Below are 19,873 nucleotides of genomic sequence, written 5' to 3' on the forward strand. Positions count from 1 at the left end.
AAGAAGAGAAGGTAGTGTGGAGGAAAACTCGGCGTTTACACTTTGAGTGCACTATAATGGACATGGAAGTTGTTGGAGAAATTCGAAAGGGATTTTATATCGAATTTCGCCTGAGATGCAAGCTATGCAATTTGGAAACTAGACTATGAACTGAAGACCCCAAGAAAAAGACTTTGAAGGTCAAAAAGGCAGTGGCAAGTGATATCATGGAAAGAGTACTGTAAATTGGTGAAGTAGAGTTACAATATTGGTTATAGTAAGTAGTGGGAATCTTACGCGATTTCTTGCAAAAGTAACTCCAACTATGTCTTTTGTAAAATTCGTGATCAACATTATATTCCGCTCCACAAATTTCATTATTCAAAGTTCTACTTGAGGTCACTGGCATGATATTCACTGGACAAGGCTATTCGCAGCTGGAGGAAATTAGTGTAATCTTAGCACTTTGAGAGCCGGCCGCTAATGTTAAAGCCCCAATGAAAAATCCAGCCATTTTTTGCACTAAATTCGCAATTTTTTAAAAACATTAGCATCAAAAATATATTTATATCAATGTGTTTTTGCATAAAAATGGACTTTTCTCTTCTTTAAGAATGAGTTGAATGAAATTTATTGCTAACTTTGAAATTATTTTTTAATAATGAAAAGCTACTGTTTTTGAAAAATAAAAAAAGTTACAACAAATGATGCACCACCATAAGTTGCATAATATTTTTATTACGCTCAATTTGAACTATTTTAACTATGGAAAACGTACAAAAGCATTGTTCCAACCAAATCGTTCAAAATTCTGGATGACAAAAAGGATCACTGCACCATGAACGAACGGTTTTTTCCCTCAAAGAATTTTCACGTAAAGTAGGCTGAGATAAGGGATAAGGGGCAGGGTTTGAGTATTCACGGACATGCACTACTTAATTTATTCTTCCACATCTGCACAACTCCATGCGAGACACCCCTCGGGTGTTCGGCAGGGTGTGACCAATCACCAGCATGCAGCATGTAAAAGAATACCCATTAGCGCCCTCTCCAATGGAACAATGGATAAATAAAAGCGTGCAATTTTCATCTACGTAATACCCTGAGAGCCACGAGAAAGAAAAGACATCAACCAGGAGAAAAAAGAATAAAATAGACCTTTTATTGAGAGAAAATGACAATTCAAATGAAATCGTTATTGATAAAGTCATCTTAGGGAAAACTATTGGGGAGGGAGGTAAAGAAAAACAAAGAGTAAGGCCCGTTTCCTCACTTTCATGCAAGAAGCAATAATAATTGGTAGCTCTAAATTCATCAATAAAATTAACTACGATATCATACCGCGCATTGTAATCGATAACGTCACCGTTCACTACGTATTCAGAAATCTGGGAATTCTTATGAATACCAATCTCACCTGGCATGATCAAGTCAACCAAATTTCAAATCGCGTTAACAGCATCTTGTATCAGCTTAAAAGCCCAGAAACATGTCTTACCGACTCATACTAGGACGACATTAAGCCTTAGCATTTCCCATTTAGATTATTGGTCCTTAGTATTTGATGATCTTACGGATGAACTTAACCCCTCAAGCGCGGCGGTCATTTACTTAAATCCCATCTCAGCGGCCGGATGAGATTTAAATGACTTCGCCTTTTTGGCATAGTATCATTCAATAATTTATATCTTTCATAATATACGATCAGTATCATTGAAAATTTTAGTAAACTTGCGTAATATAATGCGCTACTATATATTAATTTTTTGAGTGATTTGAAAAAATAATTATTGTTTTATGTATCTCCTTTTATGAACTAATGAATAAATTTTCAATTTCGAAAGATTTTAGTATGGTTTCGAATAAGCTGCGAGATCTCTAACATTCCCTGCATTAAAAAAAATACAATAACATGATGTAATTTAGTTATTATGGGTTGAAAATTCCAAAACAGATCGGATATTTTCGATAGGATTACCCGTTTCGCCTGCTTAAAAATTTATCACTCCGCCCACTTCTCTGACTTTGTTCCATTAATACCATTCCATTATTAGTATCATTTCATTCAGGTAAACCCGTGCTAATGTTTCAAACGTCAATATGTGAATAATCAAATGTATTTACCTTAGAAAATCTGCTTTTTGTGACATGATTTGAAGCAATCCAAACATAATCCCACTGCACATTTTTCACACCAGTACACGCAGTCTCTTCATTTCCCATACGAGGCACAAACAGCACACCTCCTTTGAGGCTTTGATTTCTTCCCAGCTGAGGAATTGTCTTTAGGAAATGTATTTCTGTGAGTCTTGGTACTAAATTGTGTAATGAGTGAAGGCCATGTCCAAACAGTTCGTATGACGTTGGATATTTCAAAAATATTACCTCAACCAATGGCACGCTAAATGATAAGTCAAATTTTTATGCGTGTTTTTCCTATGATCAACATATGAATTTAGGATTTTCGCATTCAATAGTCTCCTAAATAACTTCATACACCACTTGTAATGGCGTTTTCTTTCCATTAGTTACGAATGCAATAACAGGTCCTTGAAATTCACCCCAGCAATGAATTTACTATAACCTAACACACAAACAGATTTCCGAGTCTCTATTTTGCCTTTCAATACTATTCCCATTTCGTAGGATCCCCAATTATAAAAAAATACCACTCACAGGAAGTACACTTGATGAGAATTTCTACACACTGCCTGAAAGAACACGACACAGTATGAATGACTCTAGTGGACTGAAGCTCGTGGTTTAGAAGCTCCCTCAAGAGACGAGAAAATATCTCGAAGGGGCCCTGGTATATGCTGACTGTTTAGATGGAATCTTATCTTCGTTGAATACTGTCCAGAAAAAAAATATAAAAAAATAAATGCAGAGCGAAGCATATGGCCCCTTCGCCTAGAACGCTAAGGACTAACGAGGCGGGCCATACACACTTGGGGCTCGAGGTGACGACAAACAAGGAGAAGACGGAGAGAAGGCATTCAGCTTAGAAGATACCATATCTCAAGCTAAAGTAGCTGACCCTTCTTGACGTGTCTCAAGCAGAATAGGCGGATTTTTTCATGATAGAACAGTCGAAGGAAGGCGTTGAGTTTTTGGACCGCAGTCGTCAACGCGCTGGTTTAAAACGGAATTTTATCGAAGCATTTTAAAAACATCTTGAAGGTATAAAGCCGTTATGAATATTTTATTGGGGAGGAAAAAAATTTCTTCAAATGATAGAGTAATTAGTTTTAGTTTAATATGCAATACCTCGCGTAGAAAAAATATTATATAAAGTAGGTCAGGAAGCGTACTGGGTACGCATGACGGCGTTGAGGGGTTAATGAGATACTTCAGAGGATCCTAAACTCTTTTATTAGAAGAATGATCGTAGGCTTTCCCGGCGTATAAAATTGTGGAAGGTTACTCGGGATTTCCACCGGGTCAAGTTCTCCATCTCCATCTTGGCCAAATCTTTTATTAGATTCATTTTTAACCTCCGCTAAAATGAGCATATCTCTTGTAGGGAAAAACTATCCTGGTTGCGGGTCATGGACAGACGTAATTATCTGCTCAGTGTTTTCAAATTCTGCTTATTCTCCACCTCAGAAGCAAAATACCTGATAGATATGTCCGAACACCAACCACATTCCCGCATTTCTAGTCCGACCTTAATTGCCCCATCCAAAGAACCACCGAATACCATCACTCCTTAATCGTAAGCTCAACGACTTTATGGAATTCCCTCCCCATCAACTTAAAGAATATTTCAAATGTGCAGTCCTTCAAATCAAAACTTCATTCTCACTTTTCCGGCAAAACATAATTCAATAATATAGAATTCTTAGTCATGTAATCCAAACTTAAATAACCACTAGAATTTGCAACGGTTTTCCTCTTCTTTCTCTACGATTTTTAGGTCATTATTCATTTAAATGTAGTAAAATGATAAAATGTTATAAAATGTCAATATTTGATTTATTATTATGTTAAAAAATACCTTGTTAAATGACATATTTACGTTTCCAGCTTTCAATTAAATTGAACTTGATGAACCGAAATTGAATTATTTACTGTAATATGCTATTTATTTATGTTTATATGTAATTCTCTTATAATTAATGTTATCAACTGTATTGTGTATGTACTAAGCTCACCACTAATGTACAATTTGTCCTCTTAGGGGTATTTTACCCAGAGCTAATAAATATCATTATGAGAAGGACAGAAAAAGCAAAAATATTTTGCAGACGTGGGCAGAAGCAGTGGAGGGGTGCGGCCCTGTTTTCCTGCCCTCGACCCATTATGGATACGACAAAGTGCAGCCAACCCGAACGAGGAAAAGGAGGAGAAAAAAGAAAGGCTATTTTGGTTAATACTCAATGAAAAGACCACACAGTTTTCACAGCAAGTATGTTGAAAAGGATGTTCTTTTTTCCCTAAAAATAAAGAAATTACTTATGGAAATAGTTTTAAGCGAGTAATTAGTCACCATAAATGCCGGACGATATAAATTCTTTTTGATAGTGGAAAGAAACACCAGATGCCCAGCCAAAACATGCTGCAGCAACTTGACAAAATTTCATTGTTATGTAACTTACTCAAATGACTCATAAAGCCACATTTACATTTAGTCCTCATGCTGAGCAGGTAGCTCATTGGATAAAAGTTCGACTCCGTCGACATTATCCCGCTGACGGGTAGACAACCCAACCCCAGTGAAGGTTGGAACGGAGGCACATGAAACAAAAATGCAATAGACGCCATAGCAACAATGGGAGACATCTCATCTCATCATCACCTGGATCACATTTTTTTGTCAGTTGTAAAAAGAAAACTATTTTACTTAATTTTTAATTAAATTTATTTGTAATTAAAATGCACAGCTAAACTGAGAAATATAATTAAAAATCAAACCCAGTTACTCAAAATAATATTCTAAAAAAAACTGGCTACTATGGCCGATAGGAAATATGAAATACAATAACCACCAAGGATGACAATGAAAAATCATGATACAGAAAAAACTTTAAATAATAAAATGCAGGACAATGAAAATTAAATTCAGTCAATGCAATAAAAATATGTATATCCATGTCAGTGTAAGCCATTCATAACTGATACTGTTGGTTGTAAAAAGCACATACTTATATACTTTTTGACAGTGGTCCGAACAAAAATGTTAAAAATATGTTCCACTTAATGAAAGAAATTCTTCTCTCACTAACAAAAATGATAAAATAAATATGAGATAAAGGATAGAGCAATATGGATAAAATTGGATTGCAATAACATATATGTACATGGGAGTAAAAACATGATAACTTTCTCAAATTTTTTAAACATCTTCAGAGCATGTCAATGGATGTAAATTGAAACCATCTCATCAATATTCATAGGAAACCGTGTTAAGATTGGGGAAATTAATTGGATGACAATGATTTAAGTTACAGATCAGCCATAAGATTAACATTATTTGCAAATAGATTTGGCAGCGAAATTTTCTTTCAACACTATAAAAACATCTAGCAAATTTCATGCAATTAAAGAGGTTAAGCAAAACAATGGAAACCAATTCTCACCATTTGTCTTGACAAAGATAATATCTTCAGGCAAAAGTCAATTAAAGCGACAAAAAAGAGCAGCCAATTTCACAAATGGATTCATGAATATGATAGCTCAGTTATACATTCACTTGCCAACCTGGTAATGAGTATAAATTCCTTGCACAGCCCAATGCATGCGTTTTTCCAATACTGACTATAATTCAAAGACATGAAATTTAAATTGGAACCCGTAATAAAAAATACTAATGATCTATCATTTTCATTCAAAATAGATAGGGCTACATACTCCCTCTTTATAAAAATAGAGTCAAAAATCCATTCAACGAATAATCAAAATGTGATTAATATCAAGATGTGATAAAACTGAACGATGAATTTTTGAAAAACTATGCAAGCATTTCAAGTATTCAATTTTAATTGCATAGCACAATGAGATTTGATATCCAGAAAGCATTACAATCAAAAATTTTGTGACAAAATTAATGTCAGCAATGTCTTCATGGAAACCCTTGATTAATATAGTCTACTGATATCTTGACCCATGCTTAGCAGGATACACAGAATAACAGAAAAAACCATGCCTTATACTTTCACATGCTTTGTAAAGTATAGATCAATATATACTATACTTAATGAATGAATCCTCAGGAAGATTTCCGTATAGAAGATACATGGAATTGATTTCACCATTAATTATTACTAGAATAAATGAGCATTGAATATTGCTCAAGGAAGAGATAACCAATCCTCCCAAGATGGAAAGAGATAAGATACTCTGTAATAAAATACAAGCCTCCTGTTTGATGCTGGCCCCATTGTACCATCTCCTCCAAAGTATACTGGCCACGTTCAACACTTGAAAGAAGAAAATAGAAATAAATGCGAGTATTGTTTAAGGAATCACAAGAAAACTAAGGTTATGCGGTTTTGTAAAGCATCACGAGCGAGGAATGTGAGACTCAAGATAAAGGTGGGTGGTGAAAAACTTGAGCAGGTTGAGCAATTCAACTATTTAGGCAGTACGTTAGAGGAAAACGGATACAGTAGTAAGGACATCAGGAAGAGAATAGCATTAGCGAAGGAGGCGTTCATGAACAGGAAGGAGCTTCTGAGAGGATCGTTGTGTAAGAGTTTAAAGAAAAGGCTGGTGAAGAGTTTGATTTGGAGTGTAGCTCTCTACGGTGCGGAAACGTGGACACTGAGGAAAGAAGACGAGAGAATATTGGAGGCATTCGAGATGTGGGTATGGAGAAGAATGGAGAGGGAGAAATGGACGGAGAGGAAAAGGAACGACGAAGTGCTGGATATGGTTGGCGAGGAGAGACAGCTTTTAGATGAGATACGCAGGAGACAGAAGGTATGGATGGAGTTAGTGCTTAGTGGTGAGGGGATGCTGAAAATGGTGTTGGAGGGTAGATTGTTAGGTAAACGAGGGAGGGGAAGGAAAAGAATAGGATTTTTAGATAGATTGAAAGAGAGTAGGCCTTACAGTGAATTAAAGAAGGCAGTGCTGGAAGGAAAAGGAGGCTCCCAGATCACCCCTTTAGTACTCCATGGAAACCTACCTTAATTGGTTGAACACTATAATAATAATAATTGTTTAAGGGGGTAAAGCAGATACAATAACAAAGTACACTCAAGTTAAGACAACTAGCAGATACTGGTAAAGCCATGAAAACTGAAGCCAAGTTATCAACCTCAATAGCTTCTTTTCTATTGAATAAAACTTGATAACTTGGCTCATAGCTGGGTGCTAGACTTAAAGTAAAATCTCTCCAACATTACTTTTAATCAGTGAATTATCACCAAAGCTCATTAGATAGAAAATTAGAATAATATATAGTAAAAAACAAAATATGGCACACAATTAACAGAAATATAAAATTTTTTGAAAAAAAGTACTTTCACAGTGATACTTCTGGTAAAGACCTAAAAAAAACATCAAAATTATGGCTAAAAATTTTATTCATAATACCTAGATTCACTGAGACAGTCACATTGGAATATATGGTATCGCCCCAATTAACAAAGTTTCAGTAGATAAAATTACACAAAAAGGTTTTGAACTATCTTTCATCTAACATATATTGTGACAGGAATAATCGCTATGGTGATTCAAATAGGACATGATTACTTTCATGATTATGAATAATTTACATAAATATTATATAGGAGTTTAAAGATTCATTGATTTAAACTTCCTGCACCTTTATATCTTGCCTTCAATGTGCATTAAATAGCTTTAGCTCATGTGTCACTTTCTTCTATGGAAATATGTAAGCAACTTCATATATAGAGATTTGAATGCAGTTCGTACATTTTTTACTTTGAAAAAAAATAAAATTAAAACACTTCTCCACTGTCGTTACTAAGGTTTGATTTAACACAAAGTAGGAAGTATCCTGTTTCATATGTTAAATTTAATTACAACATAACAGATATATTTCCATTCAAGGACTCATTTATTACTGTAAGTGGTGATATATTAGTAAGTATATGTAAATGAAACTGTATTACCATTGAAATTGTAAGATGAATTACTAAATGGCCTATAAACATATGGTTCAGAAAATGCATTGAATATTTCAATTGCACAATGATACAATAAAAATGCCATGGACATAAACTTCTAAATGTGATTTGCTTTTTCATATCTCTTAACGAATATGAATGAGACAACCAAAATGTATTTTAGTCCAAATACTGATTTCATTCAAAATAAAATATGGGCACAACAGGGGCCAACAGATAGGATGTGTATAAATTTTGTAGTGCAAATATGAAGAAAGGGTAAGTTTTAGTGCTAGAAATAGAAACAATACTCACTTCTGCCTTGTCTAGCAGCGTTGGCACCACGTGGTGAAGGTACAGGGTAAAGAGGAGAGGAACATTTTTCTGCAGAAATAATCTCCCTGCTTTGGATCCATCAAAAGTGATAATGGCAGGGACTGCAGCCGCGAGGTAACACATCGTCATCAACAGTGTCCTCTGACCCAATGCACGACGCAACCACCAATGTAATCCAACTCCCCTCTTCCTCCTCTCCTCAACCTTCTGCAGTGCACTCATCCACTCCAGCTCGCACTCTGCATCGCAATATGGCCTCCCACCATTGCAGAAGGCCAACTTCATAGACAACTGGGAGAGGGCCCAAGCGAACTCAGCACAGACTCTTCCCTGGCTATCACCCCAGCAAACTTTTGTACCTATATAAACAGTCTCAGTTTCCAAATCACAAAATGAATACCAATCATCCCCATTCCACTTTGAGGCATCCATGACCTTACGCTTCATCCTTCCAATATGACTAGAATAAGAGTCCACCAACACCTTCGCCCTATCATCCCCACTCAGATACTTCAACACGCATGCAGTGCAATCATCTTCATCATATAGTCTTTCGTATAATTTACGCATAATGCCCATTTCATCTCCGTACAATATCTCAGTCTTTCCCAACATGGCATGCACACACTCCTGTCTAGTTTTGGCCGGATCGGATGGTGGTGGGCGCACCACAGGAGCAAGTGGACTCTGCACAATCTCCCCTCTTAAGCCAAACTTAATGGCTGTCACATCCTCCACAGTTGAGGTCACTGCCTCTTCTAAACAACGCAATAGTGTATCACGCCCACACACCTGAGCCTTCAGTTCCTTCAAGGAGGACCTTAACTGACACCCAAGAGATTTTATCTCTTGGATCAAGGCTTCCAAAGAGGTCTTCAGGGATGCAACATTGCAATCTGGTCTGGTCGTAGGTGTTGTATGGGCAGTGCTTCTGCTGGATGACGATTCAAGGCGGCGCATCACCACCTCGTCCCTCCGATGTACCAACGTTATCAACTTCAGCACCTCTGAGCGGTCTGAGTCTTTGGGGAACCGCTGAACCATCTCCTTAGCTGAAGAAAGAGCGTTCAATTGACTGTCATCCTTTAGGCCTGGGTCAGCCCCTCTTGCCAGAAGCTCTTCCACCCAATCAGCCTTGCCAAATCTCACTCCAACATGCAAAAGTGTACTCTGCTTTACTACCTTAGCATCCACGTCTTCCATGCAGTCCAACAGCTCTTTATGCTGTAGCAATTGACCAGTGAACATTCCATTCAAGAGCCTCTCCTCGACAAATTCTACACAACTGCCGGCAGAAACAATGCTTGCCATCATTAGGAAATAATGAAACAATTATTGTAAAAGTCTGCTGGGCTCAGCTGACAGTCTGGAAGTTACCGATGGAAAATAGGAGTGGTTGCAAAGGTCAGTAAGGAGGAAAAAATCTCACCGTAGACATAAAATGGATGAAATGTCTGCTGCAATGAAACAAAATGAAAATGAAATATTTACCCCAAAAAATTTAATTAGTGGTACCAGAAACAGAGAAACTTGTATATAACATGAGAAACAGGAAGAATTGAAGGAAGAATTTAGTTCCGCAGACAGTAAAAACTTAAGTGCAACACAAATATCAGAGTTGCTTTTTAAGGGGATTATGAAGTGAACTCATTAGGGATGTGCGAGTAGTACTTTTTGATGTTGAGTCGAGGATCGAGCCGAGTTGAGTCAAGTATGGCGATCCTTGAACTAGGCAATACAACAATGCATGCTTTAACATGTCATTATTTTCCAATTCCCTTGAGAGTTTTCCATTCTGAATGCTTAGTTTGATCTAAAAAGGATACTATAAATAGGAAAGTTGTGGTAATTGCATCAAGATTAGGAGTTGAATGAAAATGATTGTGTCTTTAACAGTTCCATAAGCAAAATTTAAATGACTTTACCTCTAATAATACGTCTTCAATTTAATTAATGTATGTATCCAAACTGCTCAGAAGAGTGAAGAAATTTGTACAAGTGTGGTAAATATTATGTTCGTAAATGAATCACGTAATACTTTATCCTTTCAAATTCTCATGCAGAAAAACTAATTGCTCTACATGGCCAGGCAGCAGGTTTTGAATTCATGTTAAGTATTACTTCCTGTAGTAGTTGCCTTTGGCAACACACTAGTGTGGCTGGACATGTACTTTTTGCAAAAGTTTCAAACTTGGGAATCTTAGGAATTTTTATTAAATGTTATATCAGTGATTTTTATGGATCTTGTATCTTTCACAAATGATGTCATATTGATTCTTTGAATAATTTAAGAGGAAAAATCGAAAGAACTATAGAACTAAGCTTTCGTTTTGAGGACCAAAATTTATTTTTCCTTGATTCTTACTTCGTTTAATCAACCACAGCCACTATTTTTTGTTGGTTCAATGAGGAAACTATGACCCAATTTCAAGCATTCCATAAAATACATTAATTAAAACATCGTACAACTAACAAATGATCATTTACCCAATTAACCCCATTTCACACACTGCCTAATAAACCAGTATGTAATTAACTAAAAAATGATGAACACATATTCCAAAAAAAAAATTGCATTTGCGGGGAAGATCTTAAAAATAACTTCAGGTAGGCCATTCCACTCCTTCATTCCTCTGTGTAGGATGAATTTTTTCAAAATATGTTTTCTGTTTTTCTCAACTTAATTTTGAATTAATGATATTTCCTTCCTATGGAGCAGGGTGAGTTTAGCTTTAGTCCAATTTCTTTCCAACCCCGTTCTTTAGTAAAGACTTTATATACCTCGTATAACCAATTCAACTAGGGGCTTCAATTTAACTTTTCTCATTCTTGTTTTTCTCTTTTTTGTTAACATTCAGTCAGCTAGCTAACTTTTGCGTATTCGTTTACCTAAAGGGATTGTAGGAAAACCAGCTCTTTATAGGCACAAAATTAAACATTTGAAGTGCATGAATCCAGAATTATATTAAATGAAAAGGTATTCGTAACGTAATAGCAGGTGAAAAAGCTTTCCTCATGGCAAGAAAACAGTAAGGGCAGCTTCAACTTATATTATCTTATTGTCTTATTGTAATAAGGCAAATTAAGATGTGGAAAAGAACCCTTAAAACTGCACTGTCAATTGGGTACACCAATATTCATTTCATTATCAATTCAAGGCAAAAAGTTGTAAGTAACAAAAAAAATGTGTGACACAGCTATGATCTAGATTGGGCCTGTTAGGGAAACCAAAGATAATACCAAATTATGAATCGAGTCAGGAGCTCATGATTTAGAGTCCCACCTGAATGGATAGATTCCAATGTTCACAGATGATCAGAGATGAGACAAAAATACCTACAAAAAAATTAAAATTTAATTGCAGTACATTTGTTAGGCTACGAAGACCTAGATTGTCATCTTGATAAGAACATTACATTCTACTGAGAAATCAATATAATAAAGGTATATTTTAGCAGTGATAACTACATGAGGCCAGCCAATATACATTGAAATCATTTTAAAAAATCATCGATATGATGGTGACCACATGGTACCTAGAGTAAAATCTAAAATACACAAAAATATCAAAATTTTAAATCCAAATTAACAATGACAACTTTGCCATCAGTTTTTGAAAACCACAAGGTAATACTTGCATTTGATGTAATCCTTGTAATGGAAAAAGATGTTGTGCCATGAAAGAGAATATCCCATTTGTAGCACAAAGGAAACATAATATGAGTCCTCTATTCCCTTACCTATGACACAGATTAAGCACAGACAATTTCCAAGTTGAGCAAGGTAAGGAGTGTCCTGAATGCAGTTAAGGTCAATTGTAGTTCACATCAACTACATACTCTTCCTACAACATACGTTGCATGAAATTTAGCATTTTTAATGAAATAAAAACAGCCTTATCACAGTATATTTCATAATTTACTTTCAGCCAACTCATTTGGCAACGTTGGGTTACAACCACATGCTAGGTTCACTAAGGAAGAGCAATAATTAGCCTCATGTTTGTCATGTCCAAAACAACCCACGCAATTCAAGGGTGGATAAGTTACTTAGAAAACAATGGAATCACAACAGTTTACAATCAAGACATAAATAAACTTGTCTCGAAATTCGTTATCAGATGGCCAAAGATAGTTATACCCACGAACAAGTATCTGCATGACTGTTCATCTGCGGCTGCTTACGTATCACCAATGAACACTTTGCCATTCTTCCCAGCCAAACTATTTGCACACAACCAAAAAATGTCCAATTGAATTTTAAAACTATTTTCGGCATCAAATTTCACATTTTACCACTTGCTCTTCAGTAACAGTTACCAACATATCTCTGACATTCCAAGCACAGAACGCTGTACTAAAACGACTGCAAATATAACCGGCTCACGATTTTATTAACCCTGTTGCATGCACACATTACATCTCTCTTTTTAATACTCATGCCGATGCTGATTCCACTTCATATGAATTGAGGCATGATAAGAAGATGGACAGCAACAAAAGGAATGCAAAGAGTCCTCATCATGAGTGTTCCATGGTACAACACTCTCCCCTACTCGTATAATGCAAACCTCTTCCTTAAATGCCTCTTTTAACTTACAGAAATCTCAATCCACAATGATGGAAAAATACTTTTCAGGAGGAGGTACAATTCGTCAGACGCTTACAAGGCATGGTGGCGATGTTCAGCATGGAGTAAGACACTGCTCAGCGCTAACACGAAGGATGAATAATTGACTGCAAGGAAAACGAATGAACATCAAGTTATAACACATAACATTGCCAATAGTAGTGTTTGCAAAACAGAACTAGTGCAGTCGTAGCTTGACACACAGATAAAAATATCTCACTTGCTCCGCAACCCAGAATACATAGGAAACTGCTCAGAAGTGGCATCTATCAAATGCCATCACATGCAAACATTGTCTCTACAATTAAACAACTAATCCTCTGCCTAGCAAGAAAATCTGGCTCAACAAAAAGATTTTGGGGACAGTATTGAGAGTGCAAGAAAAGCAAGTACCTCATTTTAACTACTCAACAATGAATAATAATGGAGCTTTGGATGGAAACCTCTAAAATTGAGAAGAATCATAAAAAGGCCACGTGGGGTATACCACCATTTGCAAAAGTTGTGCACCAAATTGAGCATCACCACACTCGCTACATTGTCGATTTCTGGCCACCATTAAATTTGAACCGTCACTCTCTGGGTATGAATCTTCATGGTAGCTCGGGAACGACTCACAAACGGGTCATCGTAACATGGGAGGGAGATGTAGGAAATCATTAAAATGCTCAGACACCACCAGGAAAAGGCAAAACAAGGGTGGCATTTGAATATTATACCATGCTTACACTTTCATTAGAAGTAGAAACGCTGAAAAAAAAGGTTGTTTTTCGTCTTATCGGCAAAAAAGCATTAGAATGCTAACAGCAGATATACGGTCCGAGGGATACATGGATGATTGATTTTGGGCTTGGTGTACTTTTCCAATCGGTGAACATGAACATAGAAATGTTCAGCCACGGAATACCGTATCTCCAGTCGTCGATTAAATTCTTTTAAGTCTCACAAAATAATTAAAACTGTATGAAAGCCGAAGCTATTTTACAAAACTATAACTGAATAATTTTCTCTGAGATCAAAAATGTCTTTGAATTATTCTGTTTTACTTGAAAGAACGCCAGGGAGAGTTGCAGGCTTACTTTGAGTTTTTTGAGTTTCGTCATCATCATTTCGTCAGCACGGTGAGGTTAAATGATGAGGTATAATTTTACAAGCTTTTTTTACCATTTACCATCATATACATTTTTTGAGACGAATTTGTGTTAATTTTAACTTTTTCCAAGATTTACAATTCTTTAAGCAAAAAAAATAGGAAAATAGGATTGTGAGACGATGTGATGTTAAATTTCAAAATATTGATTATTTTCAATTAAAATTATATCAATATAAACGCAAGGGAAGCTGCTTCCTTTATAGACTGCGAACAGATTTATTTCTAGGTACGTAGAACCCAGCAAAGATTAGACTTCCTAGCCTACTGGTGCTGTTTTACCCTACCCGCATGATAGGAGCAGGACTAGTAAATAGGGCCAATAGGGACTAGTAAAAAAAGTGTAAATAGGGCCAATTCGTAGATCTATCATATAGATGTTATTGCCCTAATTTGCTTGAAGAAAGTATGCACAAGAAGAATAGTTGATACATACTTCAAGATAAACCTATTCTATGTTTAAAAACAAGTGCCGGGGTGTGCACACGATAAAGGATTACCATTTCACAGGTTATTACAAGGATTCTACTTAGTAGATCAGTTGGACCCACATTCTGTCCCTTTCCATCAAAATTCCTGTATTTTAAAAAACAATGAGTATAGAATATTGAAGCCTTAAGTTCAAAAGTAAAATTCTACTCTCAATTTATATATTTTTCTATGGAGGGAATTTTTCTTGAAGATTTACATAGAAAAGTTTCTGTCACTGCTCATTTAGGAAACAGAAAAGGGGAAACTTAATCTGAAAAACTTAACTGGTAAAATAAACTTGGTAGGAAATGGTGAGCTGTTGATGACAATTAGACGGCATACCACATTGACGAGTAGCAAAAATTTACATAATATCACCCATAATTTTCTTATTAATCAGCTAAATTTGAGCTATTATCCTTTAAGAAGTCAAGTATATGGAACCTTAGATTACTAGGATAGTTCTCATCCCAAAGGTTAATAATGATGAACAGTAGCGAACCTATAAAGGAAACCTTATAACACTGGGAATCTCATTCACCCGTGACTCTTATTGGGGTTCTATCCAGGGAAACGCAATGATTCGTCCTACAGCGCTAACAACATGGCATTCCTGTTGCAGGATCATTTAAATTAGAAATTGCCGCAAAAATGCTCAAATTCAACATTTGGTACCCTCTTAACCAACATTAAAAAAATTAAAATAAAATACAGCTGAGAGGAGGATATTTAAATTTTATGCATGGAGAGATTTGAACGCTGCTCCTCACATTACCAGCCAAGCATTCTTTCACTGCGCTGTTTAGGCTTTAATTGCTAAAGGTGATAATTTTGACAATTTATTGTAATTATAATGCAGCTGCTTTCATGTGCTTCTCAATTGAACACACTTTGATCAAAATAATCCCTTTCTCAGTATTTTTGTCTTTTATTCGTTTATAAAGCTATAACTTGAGCACAGAGGCTTTCTCATACTTCATATTTCGGCTGGTTAGTATAGGGATAAATTGATGTTGTTGCTCGAGTCGCCTGCGACTTCAGTAAAGTATCGTCCTTATAATTTATTATTATTTGTTATCATGTCTTTAACTAAATATTTGCATTTCAAATGAAGGAAGTGTGTGCATTCATTTCAAACGGATATTCTGTTAGGATTAGCTTATGCCCTTCTTTCTCAACTTGAAAGAGTTTATGAAATGACCTGCAGTTCCAGTGATTTCAACATTGTCTTACACATAAAACATATCGCCAACAAACACAATTCCTAATACCATGTAACCTACTTAATGCAAGTAGAGAAGTTAGTTAATGATGCTAAGTAAATATCCTATATTACCCCCAATTCATCAAAGTATATGTAAATAATTGCAGCAAAATATGACAACTTCATCATCAACGGTATAGTAGCATATATTTATTAAACGCATTCACACCTATTTAGTTTCTGGGCACAATCTTTGTGGAAACCGAAAGTGGCGCCACTCAATTATTGCACCACTTTTGCAAATGATGGTACACCCCACTTAGCCTTTTTATGGTTCTTCTCCATTTTAGAGGTTTCCATCCTAAGCTCCCTTATTCATTGTTGAGTAATTAAAATGAGGTACTTGCTTTTCTTGCACTCTCAATACTGTCCCCAAAGCCTTTACAAATGAGCAGGGTTGAAAAGAAATAGGTTTTAAGCTGGACTCACCCTGCTACATAGGAGGGAAAGATCATAAATTCAAATTAAGTTAAAAAAAAAAACAGAAAAAAGACATTTGGAAAAAAGCCTTCCTGCAGTCTGGGAGACCACAATAATTCAATATTCAGAAAACGTTGCAAAGCCATTTTTCTTGCTTAGTTTTATATGATTATAACTGCTTAGCTATTCATGAACTTATATTTGATTTTATGCATCAACTATACAGATCAATTAGTCAGAAAAAATATTTATTTTCCACAAAATATAAAACTTTATGTCTACAACACTAAATAACATTGTATTTAATAATCAACATTTCGTCACGTTTAAAAATTTAGGCATCAATATTAAATTAAAATGGCTAATTAATTGGAAACAATTGTACTTATTTCGTTCATTCCTCTTCTCAATATATTCTCTCGGAGTGGTGAGTGGTCTCAAAGACCATATATGGAATGTAGCCAGATATTTACAGATATAAAAAACAAAAACATAAGTTTTCGAGACTGTGATTCTGTAGCATGAAAATATGAAGATAACAGGAATAAATGACATACAAAATAGTTATTTTGAAAGCATTCACAATTTAAAAAATGCAGACGTCTCTCAGGCGTCTGCATCAGCCAATGGTTATGGGTTAAAAATCCATCAAAATAAAAAGACAAAAATAATCAGCTCATTAGCACTGACAAATGTTGGCCTCTGATTGAGACTGTCTGGAGCGCCCAAAAGATATTTCGTACACACAAACATTGCGATACGACTATTTCTTGATGAATAGAAAAATGGAGATTTCGTTTTAATTAGTTTCGGAAAAGCTTTCAGAAAGTGGGTAAACTTGGGGACAAGAACGAACTATACCATGGCAAAAATTTTTTATGGATGTAACACAAGAAATATTAGCTATCCATTCTTAACATACGATACGTTCAAACTTTGTTCATCCATTATATCACTTAAACTTTTGCTCTTGACCGGCATGCTTTTTCATACAACGCAGTCACACAATAATGAATAATTCAAGGAAAAGCATAGATTAAATGCATTCGCAGCTACATACCTACTTAATGAATAAGTTACGCAATCTGGTTGGAATGGGTAATCGCTCCTTCCTTGACTTTCCTTTTCCCAGTACATAAGAGGCAATTCTGAAACATAAAATAAATTACTTCCGTTTGTGCTCCCACTGTTTCTTTTTTTAGATACTTCAGTAGACTGCAGTGGAGGCCTCTGCTGGAGAAGGAGAGGGGAGGAAGGCTACTCCTCCAGCCCCGGAAGTAGTTAGACCGACGGGAGGCGATAGGTAGTCACGCAGTGTCGGGATTTTTGGGAGCCAGACTTCATCGTTTGGCTTTGCCATCTTCACAGTTGGCGAGAGCCTTAGTATTATCAATTGGTTCTACTTCCTACATTTTTTTTCATTCATCACCCTGTCCTTCAGCATATCCTCCTCTGAAACTCGCAGATGAACAGGTTTAAGAGCCAGCAAGTAGTAAGTTGTCCGTCCCCACCTACCCTGAGAGACTTAACACTAAACTAAAATTCGATTATTCCTCTATAAGAAATGTCTGCCAGGAGAAAGTGGTTTTAGCATGCTTAAGAATTGGCCAATGCTTATTAACCCATTCATACCTCTTCACTGAAGAGAGAATACAGCCCAAAAGCTTAAATTGTGTTTGTCCACCAACAGTGCAACATATCCTGAAGGACTGTGCGAGATATCGGACTGCACGGGTGAATCACAAGCTCGGAGATAACCTAGCTGAGGTATTAGGAGACACTCCCGAAAACATTTCCCGACTGATAGCATTCCTACACTCAACTCGACTTTTCAATAAAATATAAAAAATATAAATGACAACTCTTGTAAATTATTGACACGTTAATTTAAGAACGGGCCTACCCCCTTTATCAATTCCAGTCAGTGAGTGATGCAAAATGGCCTTAGCCACCGACGCACCCTCTAAAAGAAACACTACCACTAATTATTCCTACCCTCAAGCTAGCACCCCTACCATTGAGAGTGTGGACAGTATTTACCCACACTGGCACCCAGCATACCACCCAACACCACTTAGGACTCCTGGATAATATATTACATTATATTTAAGCAAATACGGTTAATTTTTGTAAATAGCTTTACTGAGATGTTTCCTCACTAGAATGTGCAACACTTTCACATTCAATTGTAATTTAAAATCAAAGTCAACAATATTTGTGTTAATTAAAGTAACTTTGCCATTTGAAAAAGTAAAAAATACTTATCATTTGTACTTTTAGCACTTATCACAGTTGGAAAGAAAAAAACTAGTCAACATTGACACATTTTCAGGAGTTTCAAACAATTATGAAATTTAAAATTTACTTGCCAATAAATTATATACAATATGTCTTGCAATTTAGAGAAAAAATATAGACACCAATGTAGAAAAAATACATTTTTAACATTCCAGTTTCATCATTAATATTACCACAATATGGACATCATAGAATTGATGTTTCCCCTTAACACATTTAGCCCGAGAGTAAAATTTTAAGTTTGCCCAGATCCGAAAATTTTGTCAAGCGAAGCCTGCCGTCATCCATAGATGACGCTAGGTCACAAAGTGGTAGAATAATATGGCCATCTTTGATGTTTCTCGGACGTCTATAACTTGATTTAAAAATTGACACTGCCAACAGAAAAAAGGCATGGTCAACATTCCCCTTTAAATATTAATATTACCACATTGTAGGCAAAATAAAATTAATGTTTCCCCTCAATTTCCACAATGGCCATTTCTGATGTTTCTAGGATGTCTATGACTTGATAAAAAAAGTTCTTTGAAAATGAAAAACAACCTATTTAGAAATAATTTAAATGCTATACTGCACACACAAGTTTTGAAATAAAAGCCAAGGTGCTGATGCCAGTTTTCACAGGGTCCTACATGAATTATAGATGAATGACCATGAGGTAAAATTTTAATTTGAATTGCGTGGATTTGAATGACCCATGACAAGCTTCACCTACATGGCACCTCAACAGTCACCGTAATGAATGAAGACACTAATTTAGTTGCACTAAAAGATTTCTTAAAATTCAAGGCTACTTTGCTGACTGAAAGAATAGCATATATAGGTATGTGTGACTGGGTTTGAAAATATTTTGCTAGGAAAATTGTTTCAAGACGAAATCAATGATTGAAGCAATGATCATTCAAAGTTATCTTTCATTAATGCTACAGCAGGTTTTTAACACTTGTCACATTGTCATACCTCATTTATTCACACAATGCCAAAGTATAAGCAAACATCAGCATGAATTGACGTAAGAAGAATGATGCAGGTTAGAATGGAGCAAAACCGACAGGGCGGATCAAACCGGCCCTTTTAAATCACCTGGTAGTTGTTGATTTCAAGCAGCAACATTATGAAGTAGTTGAAGTGGCTGCCATTACCAGCAGATGGAGCTCTTTTTCCTTTTTGTAGAGGCCGCCGTTTAGTTTCTGTGAATATTTCAAATATTAGACAGTTTTATTAAGGATTTTTATTTGTTATTATTTCTAA

At 35.9% G+C, this 19,873-nt stretch overlaps 1 protein-coding gene across 6 annotated transcripts in view; it reads right to left on the reverse strand.

The window, feature by feature from the left end:
* Positions 1-5,055: 5,055 nt before the first annotated feature.
* The window catches only part of LOC124173201, a 323,014-nt gene continuing 308,196 nt past the window's right edge, over positions 5,056-19,873 (reverse strand). For 2 of the 6 annotated variants that reach the window (XM_046552731.1, XM_046552730.1), the window contains exons 2-6: positions 19,706-19,812; positions 17,385-17,472; positions 13,057-13,126; positions 8,370-9,847; positions 5,056-6,398 (exon numbers count right to left, since the gene is read on the reverse strand). In XM_046552731.1, coding sequence (XP_046408687.1) covers positions 6,393-6,398; positions 8,370-9,704 — 1,341 coding nt within the window. In that variant the 5' untranslated portion in view covers positions 9,705-9,847; positions 13,057-13,126; positions 17,385-17,472; positions 19,706-19,812 and the 3' untranslated portion in view covers positions 5,056-6,392. The remainder of the gene's footprint in view (positions 6,399-8,369; positions 9,848-13,056; positions 13,127-17,384; positions 17,473-19,705; positions 19,813-19,873) is intronic. The other 4 variants (XM_046552732.1, XM_046552733.1, XM_046552734.1 and 1 more) reach the window with 3 other exon arrangements.

The sequence above is a fragment of the Ischnura elegans genome, assembly GCF_921293095.1.
Source record: "Ischnura elegans chromosome 13 unlocalized genomic scaffold, ioIscEleg1.1 SUPER_13_unloc_4, whole genome shotgun sequence".
Lineage (NCBI taxonomy): Eukaryota > Metazoa > Arthropoda > Insecta > Odonata > Coenagrionidae > Ischnura > Ischnura elegans.